At 30.8% G+C, this 27,881-nt stretch overlaps 2 protein-coding genes and 1 long non-coding RNA gene across 3 annotated transcripts in view; 1 reads left to right on the top strand and 2 right to left on the bottom strand.

Moving 5' to 3' along the window:
- Window positions 1–9,927, bottom strand: part of LOC126834617 (coiled-coil domain-containing protein 39-like) — a 36,710-nt gene extending 26,783 nt beyond the window's left edge. Inside the window, exon 1 of the mRNA XM_050566685.1 lies at window positions 9,856–9,927. Within this exon, the coding sequence (XP_050422642.1) occupies window positions 9,856–9,915 (60 nt within the window). The 5' untranslated portion in view covers window positions 9,916–9,927. The remainder of the gene's footprint in view (window positions 1–9,855) is intronic.
- Window positions 152–26,940, top strand: LOC126834620 (carbonic anhydrase 2-like). Its single transcript, XM_050566692.1, has 6 exons — window positions 152–430; window positions 12,192–12,260; window positions 15,845–16,009; window positions 21,283–21,421; window positions 22,246–22,579; window positions 25,185–26,940. Exons 1-6 carry the CDS (start codon window positions 394–396, stop codon window positions 25,413–25,415), a joined length of 975 nt encoding a protein of 324 aa, XP_050422649.1. The 5' UTR covers window positions 152–393; the 3' UTR covers window positions 25,416–26,940.
- On the bottom strand, window positions 19,255–20,918 carry LOC126834621 (uncharacterized). The gene is made up of 5 exons (XR_007685087.1): window positions 20,862–20,918; window positions 20,429–20,730; window positions 19,641–19,707; window positions 19,434–19,561; window positions 19,255–19,353 (listed from the first exon to the last, which is right to left on the bottom strand). It is a non-coding gene; the product is annotated as an uncharacterized LOC126834621 (long non-coding RNA).
- Window positions 26,941–27,881: the final 941 nt, after the last annotated feature.

Below are 27,881 nucleotides of genomic sequence, written 5' to 3'. Positions count from 1 at the left end.
TATAATCTATATAATATGTATAATATAACGTATACGTATATAATGAAAATAAAATTGTGGAGCACACGAACGGTCCACCGATGGAATGGCTCAGACAACGGCCGCCAGGGAGCGTTCACACGCGACAGACGTACCCGGAGCAACAGCGAATTCCGCGCCATTAGGTTAGACTACCGGCGTCTGCGCCAGCCGAAACGTCTGAGTGCTCCATAACAGATTTTTCAAAAAAAATATATGTGTAAACATTTATTCGGTCGGTCTTCAAATCGTGAAAGTAATAAATAAAAAAAACACTTAAATAATCCGGAATATCAACTATAAGTTTGTGGATTTCACCCGCTGTTCGTATAATATACCTATCAATTTTACAAATATAATTTTGATACATTCAAAATGCTCGTAAAAATCATCACTACTCTCTCGATTATCGGTAAGTGTTTTTGTATACATAACTACAGTTAATTACTCCCCTCCCCTTTTTCTTTCTATACCAAATCTCAAACGAATAACTATTACAGATTCTAAAGGTTAGGTTTTAACGTACGTACTGTTCTATCAATAATAAGAATAATATAATAGGTAAGTACTCTAAATCGATAATGAAACTTATCTTTTAACACAGTCGAGTTCGACGTTTAGGTTTTTTTTCAAACGATTTGTCATTAACGTCTATAGCACACAATTGCCTTTACTAAAAAAAAAATGTTAATTTCTTTCTACTCGAGGCGATTTTCCTTTTAACTTGTTCTTTTGAATAATTTAAGTCGCTTTGTTCTTATTTTTCACAAAAAATGATACAAATTCCTACACTTTTTAACAAAAAACGAAATACACGTCTCGTTCGGAAACGAGTCGAGTGCTTTACTAGGATTTCTATTAAAAAGGCGTCACACAAATATATTCTTTTTTTTTTAATTATAAAATAAAATATTTACCAAAAAAAACAAATTCTCGGTGTTGTGTAGGTTCGAATTAAAAATCTACGTTTTATCACGATGTACATTTTAATAATTGTATGCTTTTTGGTAAAACTCGGATTAAAAATAAAATTGATTGTGCAATACCCGCGATAATAATTTATTTCTGATTCGAAACAATAAAAATAATTGTAATGTTCGGACCGACCGCATCACAGTGTGTCACTCGAAACAAGTTTGCTTATATTTATTTGATTTTTATTTAAATCGGTTAAATCTTAATCTCTTTTTCATTTTAAGCCCTTTATAGTTCATAACCTTAACCCAATAATCGGCAACGGTTCTATATGATATCCGTAAGAATAACATCGTCGACTGTCGTGGTCGGTATTATATTTATGTCTCGTCTGACCGCGGTGTAAACTAATCGTTTGTGCAACAAAAAATAAACCGACTGTCAAAAAAAAAAAAAAAGTAGTAAATAAATAACCGACTCCGTCAAACTCACCTTGTCCTCGCACGTGTTTCTCGGTATAAATGTGTGTGTGTGTGTTTTTACTTGTTTGGCAAAACTGTAGTTTTGTTTTACTAGCCAACATCTTAGTACTGGATCAAGAGTGGGGGAGAGGATAAAATTGGCGGTTTGCGACCTGGTCAGTTGGGACGGTCACATGATTTCCGCTTGTAAATAACAATATTAGTTTGAATAAAAAAAATGTATTCCGTTTGCCCATTGCAGATAATATTATCGACAGTAGTCTGGCCGGTTGCACCCGTTGTAGCCGTTTGATTTGGCGCGAACGCGACAACAATGGTAACGCTTAGAGTATTACAAAAAAAAAAAAACTACTATATTATAAATATTTTTTTGTTCTACCGCACCGGTGCCATTTAACACTGTTGACCTGGATAAGACAAGTAGATAAAGCAATAGTGAATGCGGTACTATTTTCGCAGTCTTGGGTGTACGTACGTACGAATTACAAAATAGCAATCGACAGGATTAATAGTTGTATTTTTGAAAAAAAACCAGTAATTTAAAAAAGTTGTTTCTTTATTTCAATTTTTACTAGGAACCGGAAGTTTGTGAATTTGCATGGTTTTACTAGCTCTAAATTTGAGTTTCAGAGGTTAGGTTAGGTTAGTTCAACAATTTCGATATTTACAGCATACTTCGATTTTTTTAGCTATCCCATTATTATGATTTATTATTGCTTATTTATATTATTTTAAACTAATATTGTTAGAGAACAAAGAAATAAAATTGCTGTTTTATGAGGTGTTTTATTTGTGGTTTGAAAACAATGTTAATGTTGTGTAATTGAATAAATATTTTTTTATTAAATAACTTGAAACTTAGTGAATATGATTTTAGGTGAGAGTAGGTACGTCTCTTATTTAATTATTCCTCTAAATTCGAGTGTGCGCATATTAATCGACAAGAATAAAAAAGTGACTATCATTTTTTAAAATTTATTTTGTGCCATAACTGCCCTAGTTGAATATTCTAAAAAAAAAATCTTACTGATAAGGGCGGTTGTGCTGCTGGTAAAATTTCCTAGAAGGAATTTCCGATTTTAAATTGAAGCGACCTATTTTTCTTAACATTATGTTGTAAATAATAACGGCCTGTGTAGATTTATGCCCAAGACCCGCGATCGGCCAAGAGGAAAGGAGAGAGGGTTAATAGGATTTGTATGCGCCGCCAAAGGTAGGACCATACATTTGTATAATAATAGCCTTCCGACACCATAGGAACAACCTGCAGCAGAAAGCCATAACACTATCATCTTGTACCTAATTAAAATATAAAATCGGTTTGACTTGCACCGGAGCGTTGCGAGACGTGTCCACCTCCTCCGGGCCGCCTGTTAAGTTTCCGGCAGGTGAAGTTTTTCAATCCATTGTCTTGGGTCATTTATTTATTATTTTATTACACGCTATAAAGATCTCCGTCCGTTATGGAACACGGTATCGTTTAGCATGTCTCCCAACATTAACACGGGTTCATAAGTAATTATTATAATAATATTATTACTATCGCGTTGAGTGGAGATCGCTATTAATAAACCTGTGGTTTTTATTTTTAACGGCGTTCGTGGGTATTCGTATGTTAAATAGGTACTTCGCACATTTTCGGAAACGTGTTCTTTATCCTTCATCGCGGACGTATTCTATATACGCATTATATTATATAAATGTATAAATACAACATGCGAAAGCAAACGATAGAAAAAAAAAAAAAAAACACGGACAATGTAATTTTATCGTTGAGCCGAATTCGCGAGGAAGTCCGAATCCGCCGGCGGACCTAAATCATGGTAAAAATAATGTTAACATTATCGTGTAAACTTTTCGGAAGGTCGAATTAGCAATAAAACTTTTATTGACCGTGTCCGCTGTCGGACATAATCTTATTATATAAATGTGTGTTAACAGCAGAAAAAAAATTACCAATACAATTTCGCTCCGCCGTTTGCTCGCCAATACTCGTGCAACCTTTGTAGAGCGCTTGGAACGCCTACGCCACACCGAGGGTAAAAATAACAACAATGTTTGCATAGATGTGTGTGTAAATTACAATACTGAATACAGGTGTTGAACAACGTACTTAAGATACGTTGCATGGGCCGTTAGAAATCCGTTAAAAAATAAATTCCAACACGTATACAAACGAAGAGCATAGACTATTCTGTTTTGTATGGTGTGGTCGTAAATGGTTAACTTTTGACGACGTGTTAAATAAATATTATACGACGTACATCGTAGTTTTTTTTTAAGTTGTAAATATTTTTTTTTTATTCTTGGTAAATGATTTAAATCGGAAAAATTGGGTTTTTAAACATTTGTGGCGACTTATATTGATTAGACAAGTGTATTACGTATAAACTACCTATATACATTTTTTTATCATATTTTATAATTGCCCACTTTCTTTAGAATGATTTAGTTGCACGTTTGCTGGATCTATTTCATTTGTGTGATTTCAAATGATTCTTGGCGAAAAACGCTTGAACGTGATTGTCATTTTGCTTATTTCATGAGTAGTTAAATCTTCAATGAAACCTAATAATTAACGAGAAGCTTAGTCAAATTTGTTTACGAGGCAATCTAGATATTATAGTGATAATTATTTGTTTTCATTAACTTTGGACGGTTCGCAATCAATCATAAGTCAAACCGTCGTTTCAAAGAAACGTAAACATAATAACCAGAAAATAAAAGTAATTAAAAATCCATACAGTTTTCACGCGTGTTTGTTTAGGTACTTCAAAAGAGTTGAAAAATAGTTCTTTTGTTCAGTGTTAATAGATACAAACAATACAAAATATGTATTTATTGTTGAACAGCGAATAGTTTTTAAAACTTTTGTGTACCCTTACAAGTATCCAAAAACAAATGGCTGCCAAAAGTACTAAGATGCTTTGCGGAATTTACACAACAATTTTTATTTATAATTATTAATTACGTTACAATTTATAATTACATTATTTAAATAAAATAAAATTGTATTTATTTTTAATATTTTACGCGTATGTCATTAATACAGAAAAACTCTCTTCAAACAGTATAATGGAAATAATGAACAAGTAGCGTTCCACAAAATATTACTTTCTATGCCCAGTCGACGTTGTCAATGAAAGAAACGTAGTCTTCGTATCAGTTACATCACTCTGCGCGTATTCATAATGGCAAGTTTCCATCGAATGTTGCCAATATGTCTTTTTATCCTAAAAACTCAATTATATATTTTCGAGTTTCATTATTTTCGTTCCTATTCTCTGGGTAAATTCAACTTTTTAAGATATTTTTAAATAATGTTTTTTTGCAAGTCCCAATAAAAACGTCTTGTCTGTCCACTTAGGTACGCAATATTATATTTATGTTTCATTGGATCTATATTATGATATCAAATAACAAATTACACGCATGGAAAAAAATGTTAAATATATATAATGAAACGTTATATTATGTAACGAACATTTTACGTTACTCTTAATTTAGTCAAATGGCATAGGCATACACAAACGTCTATTTAATCAGTAATCGTGATATGTAATATCCAAAATATTAATATCGAAAATTGAAATGATTGATCAACTTACACTTTGGTGCCTAGCATGAGTATTTTAGATTACTCGTATATGTATTTATGTTAAATGGTTTTGACAGAAAACGCATATTATTCCTGACACTGAAAACATTTGTAAAATGTGCAAAGTTTCAACTGAATATTTTGATTTATTTTTAATTAAAAGAAATTAACTCTTAAGTACCAATGTACATTATGTTTTTGAGAATTTGGGTTTGTACTCAAAGTTGAATGGAAAACCGACAGCGTTTTCATAATGTTTAATGTTGATTGTAAAATAGCGCGTATTTGTGTTGACACAATGTAATACAAGTCGCCTTGACGTGCTGTACTGTGCCTCGTTACCTTAATGATGTACCTTCTTAGTGAAACCCATGTATAAGTTCAAGTAACTATGGTATTATTGACTTATGAAAAGAATACGGAAGTGGTAAACAATTCTGTTGAACGATTATTACAAAAGAAAGTAAACTTGCATCCATGCAATATACACCAAACGCATATTATCAAATTGAAAACTGCGTATAAATCCATCACCTCAACTTTTCAAAAAAAAAAAAAGTAAATTGCTAATGTTCACGTGTCATGAAAAATGTTTTTCTTAATTCTGGCTTAATCATAATATGCCTTAAAACATCAAAATACAATGAATTCCACGTACAAACCAAACCGCAAGTAGTGCGACTTGGATTATTAAACTCTTTTAAAGAGTGACATCAATGCCAAAAATATTGTCAACGGGAATTAGTAAGCGACGAATAAAATAGCAATTAAGTCCATCAACAAATTCGTTCTAGATTTACAGATATTGCCTTAAAAACTAGTAATACTCATGTTAATTCTTTAGTGACTTCATTATGAACTGTTCAGCGTGTCTGTTTGTACATTATGTTTTGCTGTAAACCGTGGGTTGTTAAAAAAAAAGGCTCTTCTCAAGAAAGCTTACTTTCTACCGCCGAGTCAATTACTTATTTGTGAAATGCAAAAATGTTGCTACGTTTTTTGCTCAACCGTAAAAAACTATATAGGTATCGGCGAAGTCAATGCGTAACTTATCTAAAAAAACGCACGAGAGTTTAATTTAATGATTGTAAAAATGAAGAGTGTTATGAGTGTAGCTTTGGAACTAATTTGTAATTACACTCGACCAGTGTGACTGCATCCATATGAATAATCCGGCAACTCTCTGCACTTCATCATCGCTGAACAAAGTCGTTTTTAATTACTCTACTATACCGAAGAAATAAGTCAAGAGAAGCTCGCGAATACTTCTAATTGATTCCCAAATCGTACTACGTCGGGTATATCTTGGATATGCGGATCCGCTGTGTTAGATCAAGAATATCAGGATTGTGAGTCAATCCCTCTGAGAAGAGCTATATGTTAACGTCTTGACCTTGTGGTCGATCTGATGTCAAAAACAGGTACTGCGAAGGTCTATTGGAAGAGTGTCATAGATGTCCTTTTTCGATTTGTTTTTACTTTTTGTTATTTTGCGTTTTGGCTAACCGTTCAAGCTACCTGCCATCTTGGTGTATATCCAGGATAATACTATTCTGTTTAACACCTATATAATCCCTTGTGACTGCAGCCGATACTCTATGGTTGCTTTTTATTTCTACAGATACCTATCGAGTTAGGCATATGGACATCTCGCATGGGGATGGTCGGCATGATTATTTATTGAACAACATAACATTTTGAACATATTTTATGAAATCTAGGATTTATGTGCTATATGCATTTATCCATGTAATCAGGTACTCGTACATAACAAATTTACAACCATTCGAGCACCAATAACATAAACGTTTTACCCGTGTATATTATGAGTGTATACGTTTTATAGTATAATAAAATACTTGTCTTATAAAATCTATGTAAAACACAGCAATGCCAATTTATTATCTTGGTGGTACTAAATGGCCATTAATAAAATACATAGCTCCTCGAACGTTTAAATGGACGAGTTAAGTGTGAAGTCTTGAATTTACAACGTTGTTTTATCTTTATAGGGGGAATCCACCCATGTTCACCGAGACTGATGTGACACGTACTGAATTAAATATTATATCTGTATGAATTTAAACTTATTGTGTAAGAGTTGCGCTGACGTCGTTATACTTGATTGTATGTTAATTCACAAGGGCCGGGTAAAGTTATGGTAGTAGTCGTTGTTTTTATTTTTTACAATAATTACTAATCGTGATTGTTTTGTATCGTTAGCAAATCATTCCTGCACGCGAAGCGTTAAAAAAAAAACAATTTTCTCATAAAACAATTTTAACGGAGACGGAAAGACTTAGAGATATGAGCTTGCAAAAAAGCTTTTAGAATAAACCACGAGTAGTAAACGCTCCGTGATGCAATTTCACATAACTGGCGCTCTCTTAAAAGTAGTGTTGCAACTTGCATTAGAAACAAGTAACAACTATCTTAGACCCGGGTGCGCTAAAATTTCCATACTTCGTGTTACAGCTCAGATTACCAGTTTTGTGTTTTAAATTCGCGCGCTCGGGGAGTCACGGCCAGGATGACTGAAAATCTTGTTTTTCTACATGACATTCGGCGTACCGTACTATTTCCACTTAAAAAATATGTACAAACTACAGCCTAGTATAATAATTTTACATACGATTTGAGAAACAAATAAATGCTGAATCGACTATCGAAAACAGGGATTTTAAATTTTTCTATGAAATTTAATTTAATGGTCTTGTTCTGTGTTCTCAATATTTAAATATATAGTCATAACTTTATGAAATCAAAATTCATTAATTGATTCCTAAGAGCTATTTGGTTTTTTCCTAATAACTAAAACGCTCCCGGCCGTCAGCAGTATTATTGTTTAAATGTGTAGCGTTTGCTAATTTTAAAATATACTATAATATTACAATTTTGTCATTTAATCATACTGCTAATGCCTAAGAAATATAATATAATATGTTATATGTGTATTTCTTAAAAAATAAAAAAAATACCACATAGACTTAAAATAGCTTTTTTTTTTACATTATGCAATAATATTTTATGGCAAAACATGTTTGTGCATTTTCGAGTACCGTGATTGTAAGAAGATTAAATACTAAGCATCGAATTTCTACACTTATGAATTGTTATCCACTGGCTCATAGCAATTTTCATCATGGAATAATTTTATATATCTCAAACGCACTTACCCTACGATGGTTCTGTGGCTGTATCGTACGCGTTATTTAGAATGTGTAGCGATAAAATTATTTTTTTATTGAAATTAATTAGTAACTGCATATTGTTGTTTATTTATATGTATATTGCAATTGATAATATGTAATTATGGAAGGGCATGTGAAATGATAAGACATAATATATCTACAGGTATTCGATGCAACTTCCGCGTGCAGACGTTTAATGAGATAGCCGATAGCGACTTACGATACATAACTAGGAGTTTTTAACTAGCCCATAGCAATTGAAGAGTATTAGCTACGGCAAAGATTACAATCAAATAATAAATAGTTATTAGTGTACTAGCTGAACAAAAGAAGAGCTGTAAACGTCTAAAAATAATAAGTGGAATAAAACCCTTCGCGATCATAACTCCTCGGTATGATATTATTACGTTGCTATTTTATTAACCGTTACTAATTGCTGTAAAAAAAATTAACCATATTTATTACTTTTTCAAATAACTTTTGGTTTATAACCTTCAGTCTGTAAAAAAAAAAAAACACTTGACGTTTAACTGCGTATCGAGTATTGTTTTAATTTGTTCATAAGACACAATATGAGTTAATTAATCGTGCCTTTGACGTTGGTCATTGTTGTCTGTTGTAATATTTAAAATTGTTAAATTATGCACAAAGAGCGGTGGGGACAAAGTCTCCCCTACTGCAAGTTTTGCGAATAAAAAACAGCTGGGACTGCAGCTCATTCTAGTTTGAAGACTAGATGTTATGTCTATGGAATAGTGAATGAAAAGAGTGTATGCGACTGATGACGCGCTTTTAACAATTGTGGCACGCTTGTGACAATTATTAGGAAATCAGTGTAAAATACATCAAATTAACTTAGCTGCAATTTGTATTCGATATAATAAAGTATTTTAGTAATTAAACACTTTATAATACTTTTTTTTTTTTTTACTTTCGGTATCATACTATTTTTATTAATTCGTAAAATACGGTATATTACGTTCTGTATCATAATATTATCATTCAGTCTAATAGTAATGTGGATAGATAGACTGACATCAGTGACATCTATGCTACTCAGTTACAGTCTGTGCAGTTGATTCCGGATAAAAACGAACGTAATGTGCGTAATAGGTTTTTGTATTGTTATATTATTTTGAATTACATGCGTACCACAAATACTGATTAGTTGTACACGTGCTTGTCAATTAGTGTAGTGTACGTCCGGAGTATGATAATATAATATAGTTTCTATACGAACCGTTTAAGGTAACTTCTTTTTGTATGAAATTGTCGACTGCGAATTCTAATAGTTTTTTTTAGAAAACACACGGCCCGTTGGGTCGTCCAAGCTCTACGGTTGCGTCACTGACGGACTCTTCCTATCCTTGGCAAAGACCTACATAGTATAGTACACTGTGTGGCAATCGCCGTGACGTGTAATATAGCCTATCACAGCTGTATTGAATCAATTGTTTTCCCGTATGATAAGATATTCCCATGGGTTTTACAGGCATTCTTCGGATTTCGATTTGTGTTTATGTATATATAAAATATAATATTATTATAAGTTGTATTGTAACGTCGAAAACACAATGCCATAATATATACTACACATAATGTAAAATGATTATAATATTTATACAAGAGAAGGCATCGCGTGGACACTTACCGCGGATGGCGAAAAGTTTCTGCGGAGTTCCGCTGAAGACAATAAATTATAGCAAGTCATCGGTGTCGTCGAAGAGCCGGCGGCACAATAATTACTATCACTATTATTATTATTATTTATATTACTACCATAGATCGTATAAAAATCTGTATTTATTCATTAATCACAATCGCCTTGTACCGAGATAATATTGCAAAACACTATTGCCCTTGGTGGGCCCAATTGTGTCCCACTAACGCACAGTTGTGTGTATGTACCTACATGACTTGACATGTTTTTTTAAAATCATTTTTTTCCTTTTCAATCAACCCCTCCCCCCCAATTTGTTACACTAATAATTGATTTTAATAGAACTCCGTTTCGTATTAAAATATTAAAATTATCGTTACACTCGTGAATCGATCACCGAACAGATATTTTATTGGTAAATTGGAAATTTGTATTTTTTATGGCAAATGGGCTTTCACTTGCTATTTAATCGTTTTTTTTTTTTCATGGATATGTCTTATGGCTGGGGCCGGTCCGCAAAATCCGACCGTTACGAAAATGTATCACGCTCATTAATATTAGAGATAAATGATTAGTAATGGATGTACCAAAAGTTCCAGGGTAAAGGGTCCTATATTTATATGTTAAGGCATACCGTGTTCCTATGTACATTTCTTTAACTCAAGTTAGTACAAAAATATAAAAATATATTTTTTAATTCACGTTGATCAAATAAATGTGGTAAAAAATTCGGAGACAAGAACATAATTAACGAACATTTCATTGCATTTATTGGTGAATCATGACCGATATATATAATTTATGTAAATAAATTAATGGTTATAGTATAATAACGGTATTTAATGTTGATCTTGACCAATCTGCGCGCATTCAATTATTGGTCTCTAGTTATTTTAAGTGCCCATTAGTTCAATTTGTTAATTGCTACAATGATGCTGAGGTAATTAGACAACTCCGTGTGCTAAGTCTTAGCACGTCGAACACCAAATAATAAATTACCGATGTATTAATATTGCAAACGGAAAACCCGTCTTTAAATAAATGAGACGTTCCAAAGACTTTTAATTATTAATATTAGAGTTTGAAACATCACATTTTGGTTTTTTAGTTTTGTGATTATGCGAACACATACAATAATATTGGGTGGGAAAAAGGTACTACGAATATGCTAAATAATATTTCTAAGAACGTTTTCAGTTGGTTAATAAAATATGTCAATGCTATTTTGTTTAATAGTTAATATTTGATAATGACTCTTATTTGTTGAAAATGATAAATAGTCATGAACTAATAATAATACATGCAATGTAAACCACTTTTAGTTGTATTTGAGGCTACGCAAAATTCAAACGACTGATAAACAATAAAAAAAATCCAACGTTTGACTCAAATATTATAACATAGAGAAATAATTAAAAACTCATAGATATAATAGTTAATGTTGAACCGTCATTTCCATACAAAGCAATGATACTGTTATACAAAACTTTTCTATGATTGGACATTAGAAAAATGCGTTTTAAATAAATGGGCAGATGAAATGGGAGGCAGATTTCGTATTAAAATTACTAAATCAAGTGCGGTAAGCAATTTTTATACTTCTCAAGTGTGTAAACAGATAAAAAAATTGTAACGCTAAAGCACTAAAACATTTAAGGATTATAATTAATAATAATGCTTTAGGATTTGCTTAAAGATTTTTTTTTACAAAATGGACAGTTTTGGTGTCGTCGCGCAATTTATAGAAGACCACCTGTAAACATTATCATATAACTGTTTTTTATCCATAAAATTAATTGAACTGCTGTATAATCAAGTAAACTGAACAATTTTAAGCTATCAAAACTACAGTAACGCATTATTTCAAAATAATTTTTTTTCTTGAACTTCATTTTGTGTTGAATGTTTGAGAACGTATGTATTCGACTATAGTTAGTACTAGTACGTTATTGTTATACAAGATGTAATTTATGAATGAAAAAATTTATTTTTTTGCGTTTTCCAAAACGTTGACTCGACATTGTGTATTTAGCACGTTTCATAAAAATCGATTCATGTTTGTGTGGAACTTTAGAACGTGCTATACCTTGTCTGCAGTCGTGATTGTCATTAGTCATCACAATTAAATGTATACTTCAATTTAATAATATATCAGCACTTGTTATACTTAACTATACGTTTCTCAGCCTAATTCAAACCCGTAAGAGGAGGGCCAGCGAATCTGATTTTTTTTCAACTCCGTCGAGTGAAATAATGAAATAGTGTTTATAATGCTCGTTCTCAACATACCAGAGTGATTAATAATTATAGACATTATTTGCTTTCAGGCGCCGCATGTGGGTTAGCTAGCCATTCAGAAGATGACAAATCGTTCGGCTACGACTCCGGCGAACTCGGTAAGCACAAAAGTTTCGTTATTTATAATGTCACGATGACACAATATTAATATATAAATATATTGCTTTAATGAATGTTTATATTATATGTTTTTTTCACTTATCAAAATGTACAGTGCTTGATAGTGAAGCGCACGTGTACCGCACTGCCGACAAAAACCGTCGACCGAGTTTATAATAATTATAATAATAAAAATTTAAGTATACAAGCAAAACTGTGTCCGAGGTCAAGGTCGTCGGGTCTTTTTACGGAGAGGTCAGGCTGTTGGACTCGTAAAATGTTGTTTGATATTGGCGAAATCCGGATAGGCCTAATAATGACTGTCTATTAGGCTAGTGTAATATATAAAGGGATTTTAATGGGCATAAAATCTAGCTCGGTCGTTATTAATGAATGGCCCGATAAAATGTTCTTACAGTTTTAAACTGAATGTTAATAACGGCGTAATGTGCCATAATGGTACTTATGCTAATTAACTTTCCGTCCACATCCATGTTTTAATGATGCAAATACAATTATATCGATTAATGTAAATATCTTCGTACAGGCTACAGGCCACAGTCTTATAAAAAAACAATTACAATGAACAAACGTGTATAGAAGACTACGCACGATGTCTTTTAAGTTCGGCATATTTAATGATAGACTTGTAATATAATCTATTTTTTATTAAAAACAACCATTGGAATACATGTGTTGAAATCAATTTTGCTATTATGAAACTGACCCAAACGTTACGAAAACGGTAAAACCAAACCGGGGAACTGGTACTAGGAAGAAATAAGGGGATGTAAGAAGAGTGTTAATTGATTAGAGAGAATAAGCTGATAGGAGATAAGATAGTTTTAAAAAAATAAGATCTATAAATAAGAAATAAGAAGTAGTAGGGGGAAATTAGCCAATAAGAAAATATTTTTAGTGATAAGAATGTTGTTGGTAAGGGAGGATAAGAAGTGTGTTTGATACTTGATTAGAACTTGTCGCAAAACATAATATGTGATATGATATTTCATTTTTTATAATTTCCAAGCTTTTTAGATGTTTTTTTTCTTCAAAAAAAGTATATCAAAGTATGTAATATAGTAAAGTATAAAAAGTAGATCAGAATATTGTTAAATAATGGGATATTATTGATAAATTAAAAAACCCGAAAGCAATTATTCAATTATAAATATTTATTTCAAAACTTTTCCCCATTCTCAGGAAAAATTATAGCGTTTGACGGGTTTAATGTTGCCGTTTTAACGTGTTTTATGCATAATGAGTTACTGTATTTCAGAGTAATAAATCGCTTTGCGTAAGTAAGTAAGTTGTGTGTAAAAGTTTTTGAACTGGGTTTGCTTTCTTTTTTTCTTGGCAAAGTACACTGCGCAGTATGCATCAACGAAAAATAAATAAGATTGTCCTCTTACAATAACTTGAATGGGCGTGTTAAGCCGAGCTGATCTACATTATATTAAATGTGTGATCCGACAAACTCGTGCGCGAGTATACATTTGGTTTATTTGTACTTGATGTAGCCTGTAGGTACCCATTAAAAAAAATATAAAGGTATAATAATAATGAATTCACTATTTTGCTACTTACATGCAAACATTTCGTCGTTATTGGTACATTTAAAAAAATCGTGTACAATTTGAATGCCTTAAGTATGGGTTGAAGGACAAGAACGAAGGATAAAATACCATACGGCCATGTTGAATTTCCAATATAACGTCACCTATACTACTTAAGTACTAACTACTCTGTATAGACTACAATATGCTGTTGAATGATCGATCCAATCACTCCACAAATATTTTGACTTCTCAATGTATTTTATAATAACATTCAAATGTATTCTTAAGCCAAGTTTACTTCTGTCGAAGTAAACAACAGTTTTTAACCGGGCTTTTTATAAGACCGGAAATGGTCCTGTTTGGTCGATAGGTGGCAGAATTTTTAATTTGATACATTTAGGTTTCTGTCACACTAAGAGGGGTATGACAGCTTCACCTCCTAGACAAATGCAACAGTTAGAGAGGTCGATTTATAGCGTGGTTCCTTCATTGTTACCTTTATTAATAGTTATGATCGATTTGCTGATTGATTATTATATCAAGCCAAATAACGCGTTATTGTTGGAATAATTTACAAAAGTGAACGCAAGGTTTTTCCTATGTATAAATTATTTACTAGGCATTGGCAAAGAAAATATTTGAATATTATTTTATTTACTTCTGTTAGCCGTCGAGTATGTCACCACAATCGAAAACCAATTTTGTAATAAATAGTATTTAGTAAAATAAATAAGAATTATATTTGTTGTTATTATATGTTTTTTATTATACATTTACGGAAGTCGTTGAATTACAAAATTTAATAAATGTAACTTGTTATTATTTTTTATTTTACATGTTGTGTACAGAACTATTAAGCGAAATTCGGGTTTCTATGTTTTTTATTAAGAATATACATATTTTTAATTTACAATAGCCTACCATAAAGTGGGCCATAAATTTAGAGATGTTAATATTCAACATTAAATTGTTAAAACAATATATTATATATGTATAATAAATTGTTAATAAATTAGATACGTGCCAAATTCCTTTGTATATAATCGAGTTTAATTACTAATACGTTTCATGGTATTATATCTGATAGTCGCTTGTAGCCATGAGCTATAAAACAAAATTTAGGTAATAGCTATTAATTATTAGTACCTATCCAAAGAAGTGTAAACTATGTATACTTAAATTGTATTATACACATTATTATAATCGTACCCAATAAAAATTATAAATTGAAACAAATTGTTCTAAAACTGAATAAAAAAAATACTAATAATATATTATAATATTTAAATATATTTAAAATATAAAATTAACTAAATAATCTTGAAAAATGTATTTAAAACAATATTTGAATAAAGTAAATGTACTTATGTAAATATTTAAATAATTCTAATATTTTTACCTACTGGATTATTTTACAATTGTAGTAGTAACATAAATTGAATATATGGAAGTATAGATAATCCTCTTATTGATCAGAGGAGGTAATTGCATGGTGTAAGTAGGTACGCTGCAGTCATGCTGTTAACTGGACCTGTAATGATAGGAGTTTTGCTATAAGAATTAAATTATTAACACAACGAAATTCGATAATTGTTACTTAAAATTATACAATTGGCAATAGCAACGAATTGAATACCATTTTTGTTACCACTTATGGAATTTATTAACGTTTTCTCCACCATCGACTGTTTTGCATGTATGCGATGGAATTTAAAAGCTTGTTTAAGATTTCATAATGGTTTTATGGTATTACATAAATACGTAAAATATATTATTTTAATTAAATATGTCCGATGTTTTACAGTATATACAATATACATATTATGTATTTGGAACATGCAAATATCGAGAAAAATCATGTGTAATATTATAGTTTTCCCTTTTTATCTACAATATATAAAAGTGCAACGCTGTTTTGCGTATTTACACTGCGCGTGTGTTACGCTTGATAGGAATTAAAAATAATCATCACACTCGTGTGCCGGCTATTGAAATATTATTCGAATGTTCTTTTTTTGTTATAGATCCTCCCCATTGGGCAAACGAATATAAAACGTGTTCCGGCAAGTATCAGTCACCCATCGACATCGAAGAAAATCTTGTGACCAAAGTGACTTTGCCTCTGTTGCGTTTTCACAATATCGACACTCTTCCCGCGAGAACGACCATAACGAATAACGGACACACGGGTAAATAGTTTTCCTAACTATTATTATATTAATAAGCAGCGAGTTGTGAGATTTCAAATATCATATTAACGTACCAATGCGTACACACACATTACGCTTAAGTAGTGAAAGCCGCGAGTCTAGTTCCTCTGTTCGAAAAAATGCGACAATCTGAGTGACTACAAATATTATATATTTATTTACTCTATTCTAATTTGGAAAGTAAAAGAATGTTATTTTTATTTTTTAAATTGTCTTATAAGCATTTAAATTGTTTTCATTGTGAAAAAATTATTTTTTAAGATATTAATTTAAACAATTGGCTTTATAGTCCACAATAAAAAAAGTCGTAAGCTTTCTATAAAAAAACTACTTTGAAATTTGTGATAATCAAAACTTGCTTAGAAACAAAATAGTTTCATAGCTGTAAATTAAAAAATCTATATAGGTAATTATTTTCTATGTGTTGGCTCTTACAGAGTTATAGAATAAATTTTATGAAATTTATGAAAGCTGGATGAACTTATTTTAAATGTTTTACCGGGAAAAAGAACAAAGGTTATTCATTGCACAAATCACACATACTTAATGCCTAACCTAACCTATTCCGTTTGGATTTGCTGAAGACTAAAGTACACTTCTTGACAATAGAAACCCGCCATTATTGAGCTTCATTGGAGATATTAAATTTCTTTGAGGAGTTACTGCTTATTTTTGTGTCCCCTCGCATTATAAATTAAAACTAATTTAAGCATAAAATAATTGCTGTATAGCAATCTGTCTCATAGGCAAACTGAGACCCATATTAAATCATACAAGAAATACATAGCTACGCTACGCGACTTAATGTGTAACCGCCAATCTTTTATTAATAAATAAAATAGATATTATATTGTTAATACACTAAACATTTAGCCTTGTACAAAATAATTAATATAACCGTTATTATATAATCTATACTTGGTTAAAGAATCGCATATATTGCGAAGTAAAAAGTCAAGTGTCTCATTGTTAGAAATGACATAATTGTTTAACGTTAAAAACTACAACAGACCTGGTGAATTTTTATTTTAAAACATTTTAATTTAGTGCATAAAATAATTTATTATTATACATTTTTTTATTTTAATTAAAACTATTATTTCAATTTTATATAAATATAAAATTTATTTAAAATTTAACATTACTTAAGACTTAAAATATAACATATAAAGTTATAATAATTAATCATTTACTTAATTACATTTTTAGAGTGCACTAAAATAAAAATGTATTTGAAATTATTATATTTTTTTTTTCTTAAAAAATTGCCTTATTTTTATTGTTTTCAATACAATATTACAGTCAATGCACTCATTTTTTTAATGTTTACAATGTGGGATGATTGTAAACAGCGTTTTTTTCTGTAAAACAATAAGATGCGATTTTGCCTTGAACCAAAGTTAACTTTTCAACGACAATGACAATTATTTTAATAGAGTAATTTGACGTACTCAAATTGTCTGAAGTGGCAATCAAGAAGTAGAAAATTATTTTTCCTCGCGTAGATATTTGAACAAAAGTAGGGTGTTCATCGTTATTTTTACTTGAAATCAGTTTTTCGAAATCTGCTAAACCGTTATTAGATAGTATAAATCAAAACCAAATCAATTCGTTTACAATTTTGTATTATTATGTATTCACTGGATTTGTGTAAGTAATATTGTATGTTATGTGTATATGGTTGGTTTGAGTGACAGTTTCTGTCATAGATGTAGTTAGAAGGGAGGAAGAAGAGTTAAGAAATTTTAAATGCTTCAAAACGCTTTCATAGGCTCCTAAAAAATACCAACGACCAAACTGACTTAGCCCATACCCCAATGTCAGAGTTCGGCAAAATTTAATTATGTAAATATGAATAACAACTAAAATAAATCGATTAACGTTTCAATTAAAATAAAAGAAAATGTGTTATTTAAATACTATTAACCAAGAATAGGATTTTTAGAGGGGAGTAAACTGGTATAAAGCGACATTGTGTTTTAAGACCGAAAAAGAGTTAAGTAAGGTTAGGTTAGGTCAAGTTTTACATGTATGACTAAACATTGCTCAGAGATGGACGATAAAAACCTGTTACAGGTACTCCGAATACATTAGTATACTAGAACATACGGAAATTTTTTTATTAAATTCCTAAGAAATCTTAACTGGGTTTTTTTTAAATTTTTAACCTGGGTTATTGCCAACTCTGTGCAGTTTACAATTTACATAATAGTTGGGAAAAAGTTTGGAAAACAGCAGCATACATAGTTTACATAGGGTTATCCAATTTTTTTTTTTTCAATGGGATAACTATGTAAGCTAAACAAGTTTTTTCATAAAATCCTTATTATAAAACAAAATATTTAATTAAAATAATATTAATACGATTTTATAAAGGAATTGTTGTAAAAAGTTAGATAGCAACATGAATGTTTCATTAACCTAATAATAGCAAAATGATGAAATAAAGATAATTATTAGTCGACAACCAGTTAGGGAAAATAATTTTTGAGTTCTTAGCATTTAAAGTTTAGGCGAGGAAATGCGGCTGAGTGACGAGAAGTATTTAACCAAAACTGGTTATCGACCAGTCATTGATTTTATTTCATAATTTTGAGTTTCATAGGTCAATATAATACATAGGTTGCTGTTTGACTTTCAAAAGCATCCGTTACAAAATATACCCATTTAAAATAATATTTTCAACTTAAATATGACAACCTTTGATCATTGAATATTATAAGGTTTTTATTTGAAACTATTTTAGCTTAAAATTATTGTTTTATATACAAAATGTAGATAGACTATAACAATAAATTTGAATAACGCTTTTACTATACTATAAATCCATGTAAATGGGATTAGACAGTAATGTTGAATTACCAGGATCGTTGACGTTCTGTCTCACAGACATTAAAAAAAAAAAATTGTTTTACACCACCGCAATATCAGGTTTCTTGACCTTGGGTCATGTAAGTATAAAGTACGTTTTGTCCGCACATATGGGTCCGCCGACCATTCCTCCCGTCGTGTGCACAGAACAAAGCCGTTACTGTGTTTATACCTACTATGTTTACAGGACGTGTGTATTGTGTGAGTCAACCAACGGAAATGTACACACAATTTCGCGGACAATAATATAAAGAAGTATAATAGTATATTAAATTCGTCATCATTAGACTGGGTACTTTTAGGTATACTGACCGTCAAGATGATTCTTCAGTATATTTGACACCTTTCGTGACCGCTCGACGACGCTGAATGGCCAAAGATGCTTTCAGCTGAGCGTTCTTGGCTTTCAGACGTTCATATTGTTCCACATAATAGCCGAGTACCTTTTGGTTCTGGGCGAAGTACAGTTAAAAAATCAACCATTAAATTGTTTAAACGTGCAAATAAACCACTGCTGTCAGTTAAAAAATACCTTTGCCTCGAACATGGCTCGGGTCAGTTCGTTTTCTTTTTTCAGCTGGGCCAATTTCGATTTTTTGTCCGTCAGCGAATTGAAACTGTTATCGTACATTTCGCATAGGAGCTTCTTCAAAGAAACCACTGAAAATGCCGACACGAAAATATAAATTAGCCGTCGGTTCAGAATCATTTTAAATCGTTACGCCAAATTAAAAATTACCCATCTTATCATTACTCTTCAACGAGTTGGCTTCCTTTTGTTTTTCCGATACCAAAGCGGTAATACCCTAAACAAAAACTTTTGATAGATATATTAAAATTCAAAAAATTACGTAAAATCAACATAACAATGTTTAGTATTTGGGTGGAGCACCGACCAGGATTTTTATTTTCATTATTTTATTATAATAGTTTGTTTTCTAGGTATAAAAATACTTCCCGTATAGTTGTTGACAAAAAAAAATGTTAAAATCATCCCCATTCCATTACTTAATAAATAACTATAAACATTATGTAATAATATTACAAGGTACAATGAGTATACATGATAATTTTGATCATAATAAGGTGTTCGGGTTGAATAAGAAACCGCCCACCGACGGCACTTCACGGGTAAATACCATTTAGAAAAAATACCTGCAAAAATATTATACTTTATAAATCAAAAGAGAAAAAAACCGTGAGAATCTTAATGTTTAAAACATTTAAATTTGTTTTGACATACATTTTATAAAAAAATATCATTCTTAATGAGAAATCAATACAGAAATATCAAATACAGTTTTTTAAAAGTAAAATTTAAATTGTCCTTGTTAATCAAATGCAAGAAAAAATCGAGAGGAAGTATTTAGACTTAAGCTAGGGAATAATTTATTTTAGGTATTTCATATTGGAATAGGCTACTAACTACTACAATGGGGAGGGGAGGGAGTATTCTTATATTATATATATTAACTATTTAGTTACTGTGTTAATAAAATATTGTACTGTTGTAATAATGCAACTCACTTTTTTTACGTCTGTTATTGCATTTTGAACGTTTGAGGTTTCCTCTACGGTAGATGATGTATTATTTAAAAAAACAATAAAAAAAATTCAAACGAATAAATACATGTAGCAATATTGTATTATTTACCAGTTATGGTTAACATCATTTCTCTCAATTCGTTTGTGGAAGCCAGCAGGGTCTCTGAACTTTTCACATATTCGTTCAGTATTTTTTTTTGCTTTTCACATTCCAATATATTGGCATTCAATTCGATAGTTACTCTTTTATTTTCCACTATCTCTCGCATCTTTCCGTGAATGAACTGTAAATAACAGAAAAAATACGCAACAATGTAATCAAACAATATCTTTGCGCTGAAGCAAAATAATTAGTGTAAAAACATTAAACATTAATTTGTTTGCGAGTTACTTAATGATAAACTCAGATACGTACGTTTTTGTTTTTCTCGAAAATCCTATTCACTTGTTCGACGCTGTCCATCACTTCTTCCTCGTCCGAATAATTATCCATTTGAACGCAAAAAAATTGACTTGTAAAAGTTAAATATAAATATGTAAATTGTCCAATAGAAATATACAATCAATTGAAAATAAATATCTTTTTACAAAATAACAATATCGTCTTCGTATGACCTCTACGAAATAGAACACGAATAATGCATCGATGAATTGTGAAACGACATAGATGTAAATTTTATTCATAATCAATTTTCTTTGACATTTCAAAAAATATTTATTCTTCCCATAATTGCCAAATTTGTTTGGTAACATTATTATTATTATTAATGTGTCGTATTAAACGTATTGCAACTTGTTGTAACTTGTCAATATTAAATTGATTTTGTGTTTTACAGTGGTCCTACAACTTAATTACACTTCACCGGTAATGGTAAGCGGCGGCCCTCTAACGCCCAAGTACAAGTTTACTCAGATGCATTTCCATTGGGGGGTCAACGACTCTTTGGGCAGCGAAGATCTCATTAACAACCACAGGTGAGTTCAGAGTGTTTTTTTTTTTAATTCGCAATGGCTTAAAATATAATGTATGCCACCCTTTTTACCCGAATGCGGAATAAGAGGGGCACCAGTGTTCAGGTGTAGTAATAATCGGCGACCTTAACATTCGTATCTTCTGTTGAAAACCTACAAAATTAATAAAAATATTAATAATTTAGCGTGAAAGAAAAGTCTAATTAAAGTAAATAGTAAAGAATGCCCCAACTACTGTAACATTGATATGAATATTAATGAAAAGTAGGTGTTTCAAACTTTTTTTTTACAGTCTGATTATTTTTTGTTAACTTTATGTCCGGCAGGGTTAAATTTCTAATTTTTTTAATTGACACTTGTCACTTATTCGAGGGTTTTTTTTTAGGTTCAATTATTTGTTTTTTCTACGCAAAGCGAATAAAAAAGTTTTTTTTTAATTTTCTCATAATCTAACTATGCATCATTCATTATATATAAAACACAAAAAATTGTCTTCCTTTCATTTTAAATTTCATAGTCGACCAATCAAATAACGACGAAAATAGGTTATTATACGCTTAAACAATGTAAAGCAATTATTAATAGTCGCGTTGTCATTTTCTTTTAATCTTTAATCGTATCACTTACTTTTATGCGAAATATTCGAAAAACATTTGGCACGTTTATAAACACATTTGTTGTAATTAAAATGGTTTGTATTTTATAATTGTTTCGCATCGTAGCGTTGTTTCGAACGCGATCGTATCGCAGTTATAATAATTTCTGAAAAGCTTTGACCTCTCTGTGAGGGGTTTTTTAAAATCATATTTTTTTATCACGCATTTCAGTTACCCCATGGAACTGCATATGGTCTTCTCCAACATGGACTACGAAGACGATAAGGTGGCTTTGACCAAGAACGACGGTCTAGTGGTATTGGCGTCGTTCTTCGAGATCACCGAACACGACAACCCTGTATATGCCGAGATAGTCGAGGCGTTAGGTCGAATTCACTTGCCCGACGAGTCCACGGTGTTGCCATTCGGATTCACCATCAGGTCCATGTTACCAGACACCACCGAACTTTATTTTACTTACAAAGGTTCGCTGACGACGCCACCGTGCTTGGAAGTAGTCACGTGGATTGACTTCAAACGACCCATTTTGCTTTCACACAACCAGGTACAGTACGCTTACTAAAACCGCATGTTACTGTTATTGCCTTAAAGACTCATTCGACATGCCACAGGCGTCACTGGTCAGGTACCTTTTTCTTTAGGTTGACTATCGTTATAAAATTAAGCATTAAAAAATAACTCGTAGTGTTTGTTCAACGGTTGGAATTAGTCTTGTGCGGTTCATTATTGGTAGTAACTGGCGAGTCGAATCGAATCAGAATAATATACACTGAACACCGTCGTCCAGTTATCTGTTTTGCCAATAAAAATGAAATTATTAATGAAAAAAAAATGGTATTTTGTGCGTTTCTTTTTCTACTAGACAAAATATGTAGTGCACAGCCTAAAGATATTTTATCAAAATTACTAGCCTAAAAAATTAGCTGTCAATACGGACATAATACAACTATTATTGATCTAGGCGCGTTTGCCAACAATACAAATTACAATGTTCGTCTGCAGCTACAATTTTCTTTTGGTGATTTCACAAAAAACGTATGTCGGTGTTTCTATAATATTATCACTTTTGTATGCGTCTAAAATCTAAACCAAATTTTCAAGAATCTCATATGTACAATGACCGCCAGTTATGAATTTTACACACTTTCCATTATTGGCGTCTGTCGTCAAGCGAAAAGAGAATCGTTCGGCCAAGTTGTCATATTAAATGGCAGATTATCAATTGACTGTACCACGCGTTTAACGTCCGAAGCCGGGTTATAACAATACTTACGCTGCACCAGTTTATTTTGGTTAGCGCCTAATAAAAAAAAAAAAAAAAAACACTGTAAATCAATATTATAAAGAAATAATATTTATTTTATTAAAATAAATAATAATGTGCGAACTTAATAGCCGAAAATGTTGGCAACGTTTGAACGAACAAAGAAGTACGAGCAAATCATTTGATTAAATCATGATTTGTTTAACCGTTTTTACATACATACAACACTGGTTAGATCGTGGTCAGCAAATGATATCGTTTGTAATATTATTCTATTTGCCAATTAAACGCGCGGTAGATGCCAAATAATAATAATTTATGTATTTTTGTGTAAATTTGTTGTCAAGTGTTTGGTAATCATTATTATCCTACGCTTCACGACACGTAACTAGTATAATTTTTTTATTTTCGAGCACAACTTCTAAGAATGGGTACTATACGTATGAGTTTGACAATTGCATTTTTGTAAAAAAAAAAAAAATGAACAGCCGTCGCGTCGCACGTTATGCTATAATGATAGTTGTATATTTTATTTTATTTTGGTTTGTCTTTTCACTTGTGTCTGTTTAAATGATGGCATTGATGCAGTTCATTTTATGCTACTCGTTTCGATTAGCGGTGTCGCCGATTTTATCCACTCGCAAACTTCTGACATTTTATTACCAACAATAAATCATGTATACTAATAATTAATACCGCATATAATCGTCGCATCATTATTGTGAGTATCGCTATCACGATAAACCGTGTACGCAATGATGATAGTTTAAAGCCAATCTCGCTTCGTGTATATTATAAAATATAAGTTAAAGGATTAAAATACGTTTGATAAAATCGCGGCGCGATTAGAGATACTGGTAAAACACCATTAGAACTCTCATTTAGCATATTAATTATTACTGATATCTGCACAGTAAAACCGGAAAATAATCTAAATCGACCTCTACGACAATGATTTCTATCGCAGGGGAATTATTAATTTACAATGTGTTATCGTTAAATTGTAATTCAGGTTTTTAATAGGTACACGCAAAACGCATTTAAAAAATGTTTAATGCATTACGGACTAACTATACCTATCTAACAGCAATTAGCTTTCGTCGTGGTGGTCAAATCAAACGGATTGTATTCGTTTATAATACCAAGACCCAATCGACATATTTCATAATTAACACACTGAAAATTACTTAAAAAAAAAACAAATTGCCTTCAAGAAATGTCTTAAGTTAAATTTTTTAAAAATGGTAAATGGCGTGGCGGAGCGATTTTTGCTGATAATAAATTATTATCGAATATAATTACTAAGTATTAATATGTTCACTAAATCCTCGCGAGTTCTTCTTAAATAATCTTTATTTGTTGGAAATTATGTATGTTTGGCCAAATTTATCGCACGGAGGAAAAATCAATCTGCGCCACACTTCTTCTCTGTATTTGGAAATAAACAAATTGATACTCCTAGCGAAATACTAAATAGACAATAAAATGCTACTATTTTTAAGTTTTGAAACTATGCAATACACATTTTGTCTAAATAGAAATATAGTACAAAAAACAATATAGTTGAACAACAGTAATGAACGGTACAATTTATGAAACTATTTTAGTTTTATAGATTTTTTTTCATTCAGTTTTTAAGCAAATATTTTTAATTTAGACACATAACTAGGAATTGAGTTTTAAAATGAGTATTAACAAGACTTTTATTGCATAACATATGGCTAGAATAAGGGTTTTTGTGAAAATTTGTAGTTGCGTGGTCACTTGTCCTACCACTATTACACTAGTACTACAATATGTTTTTGTCAGTACTATGGTAATTTATTGAGTGTTACCTAAACTAGTTAACCTAACCTAACCGCTGTCCATTTGTCGTTTTTCGCAGATACAAGCATTCCGGATGCTACGGTCCAAACACGGACAACTGACGCACAACGCCAGGCCCGTCCAAGAGTTGTCCGGCAGGCCGATATGGTACAACGTGGGCGGATCCGCGATGCTCAACGGCCCGGCCATGATGGACAACGACGGCGCCCCCTCGTCGATGGCTTCCGGCGCACTTTTACCGCTGTCCGCCGCCGTCCTGGCGCTGCTCCGCTTCCGGCCGCTGTTCTGATGCCTCGCACGCACAGGCATAATAATATGACAATACTATATAATAACTATACTCTATAGTAACATAATAATAATAATAATAATAATAATAACATCAGTACCGCCGTTATTATTATTATTATTGTTATTGTTATGATTTGATAACAATATTGCATAGGCATCCTCCTGTAAACATGCTATGTCTTTGTACAGAGTGTATCACTGTGATCTGACAGAATTCTATTAGGAAATCTGTCCATGATCAACGTGATACATCCTGTACAATAGCCGACACATGACATGTTTAAGGGCAAAGTTAATATTGATTATTATAATTGTCATTGTAATACGTCGCGTTATTAACTTTTACATATTAATTAATATATTATTAAAAATAATAAAAACGTGATAGATCTCAACAATTAATTAGGATTTATTAAAAAAAAAGGAAAAAACACTTAAGCGACTTAAAAATAATGTACGTCTTGATATCACTTTTTTCAAATTTTTAATTACTTTTTTTTAATATTATATTATTATATATAAATCCTAAGTATACATTATTACGATAAGATTTTTGTTTTATAGACTTTTGTAAATATTTTAAATCATAGACCAAAATCATAATAACTCATAGTTTATACCGTAAAAAATAACTAACAATTAAACCAACTTCGCAATCACCTGTGTATTTCAATTACTTATGTATTTTAAACATTTTAACACAGTAACCACACTTTTTTTAATATATTTGAATGGGCTCGACAGCTATTTTTTTTTTTAGTCGCTTCCATGGAAGCCATTACTCATTTGATAGTTTTACTTAAAAACATGGCTTTGACCCGTCAGACACGCACTTTTTAATTGTATTCATTTTAAGTAGTAAAGCCAAATGAACAGTCTCCCTTTCGCGTTAATCATGATCGGATATCCCTTTTGTTATTTTATAATATTCTTTTTCCAAAGTAAGTGTCATTGTGTAAACTTGGAGGACGACAAATATAGGCATAAACTATAGCAAATACCATTTGACGGTAAAATTAATTGACGAAACAGCCGTGAACTATCATTATATTGTTATTATTATTCGTGCTCGTTTAAACGATTCTAAAATACTTCAATATAACTTTGTATCTTGTGTGTAATCATCAGGCTTACATAGTAATTTGTATTGTTGTTGATTTTTTTGGCTTAATTACATGGTCGCCCATTTAGGCATAACATTTAAAATGTATGTGTGCTGTTTTTTTCAATTCAATGTATATTTATTTTTATTTAGAATAACCAAGAAAAATTGTATACGTTGTGAGTTTTTAGTATTTTTTCTCATACGACTTTTTGCTAAAGTATTGTTTTTTAAATTTATTATATAAATAAAGTTACTAAAAATAAATGTAATGTTACACGTTTGTATTTGCTAAGGAAGTATAATATTATATAATTTATTTGTAAAAAAACTTAAGAAGAATACTTCCACGACTCTCTACTACTACTATTATTATTATTACTATTATTATTTATTGTATAATCTAATACTTTAATTACATAGATAATATAATACTGACATCACACAATATTATGTACAGATCATGACAAATTTCTTGTATGTTTTATTATTATTATTATTATTATATTAGTATAATATTATACATATAATTCGTACGATATGGAAAATTATGTTTTAACAGTATTATTATTAATTATTATAATAGTATTATATGTCAACGTTCTTTTGGATTTTCTAGGTTTTTTTTTATTTAAAATTTATACTTATATGATAGCATACTTACAATTATTCTTATTTTAATTATTAATTTATTTTTTATTTAGACTATAAATTCGAACCGTTTATTTTATTGTGTGTACTGTGTTTTAGTCATTACATTTTGATACCCTTAATAGTTTTTCGAAAAAAATGGAATGGTTACTACGTACATTGTGATTAGATTAATATTTATATTAAATGTTTATTTAATTTTTTAAATATTATTATTTACGTTGTTGTTTTTATAAATGATTGACGTTGTGTAGTATTCATATCGTATGTAATTGTCTCCACAGTGCCAAAATTGCTATAACATTCATACTTGTACTATTATATTTATATACTTTGTAATGTTAACAGTATAATATTATATTGTATTATTTTTAGAAAAACCCGCCAAAACGTTCTGTATACGCTGTTTCGCCTTTGTTTATTTATAATATAATAATAAAATTTTGTGTATAGATATATTTTTAAAATTTTACGTTTATTATTATTTTAATTCAAAAAACACCCATAATATCTCCTCTAGTAGAATAGGGTGACATTATTCATCTTATATACTTATCAACATTTTATGACTGGTCTCTCAAGATTTAATAAAAAATATCTGATTTTTATAAATAGTTTAAATAAAATCAATTCATAGGTCTGTATTTTGTTTTTGAATAAAAATTTCTGTTTAAAAAAATACATACCTACCTATAGGCTATAGTTTCAAAC

The sequence above is a fragment of the Adelges cooleyi genome, unplaced genomic scaffold, assembly GCF_023614345.1.
Source record: "Adelges cooleyi isolate 19-005CV unplaced genomic scaffold, UGA_ACOO_1.1 ACOO_flye_CR_arks_rails_tigmint_CR_PRNA_21, whole genome shotgun sequence".
Classification (NCBI taxonomy): Eukaryota; Metazoa; Arthropoda; class Insecta; order Hemiptera; family Adelgidae; genus Adelges; species Adelges cooleyi.
Note: the sequence above shows the minus strand (reverse complement) of the source record. Positions and strands in the feature narration are given on the sequence as shown.

Coding starts and splice junctions, on each gene's coding strand:
- LOC126834620 (XM_050566692.1), top strand. CDS start 394: ATGCTCGTAAAAATCATCACTACTCTCTCGATTATCG. Junction 12,261..15,844: donor CTACGACTCCGGCGAACTCG/GTAAGCACAAAA, acceptor TTTTTGTTATAG/ATCCTCCCCATTGGGCAAAC. Junction 16,010..21,282: donor AACGAATAACGGACACACGG/GTAAATAGTTTT, acceptor TGTGTTTTACAG/TGGTCCTACAACTTAATTAC.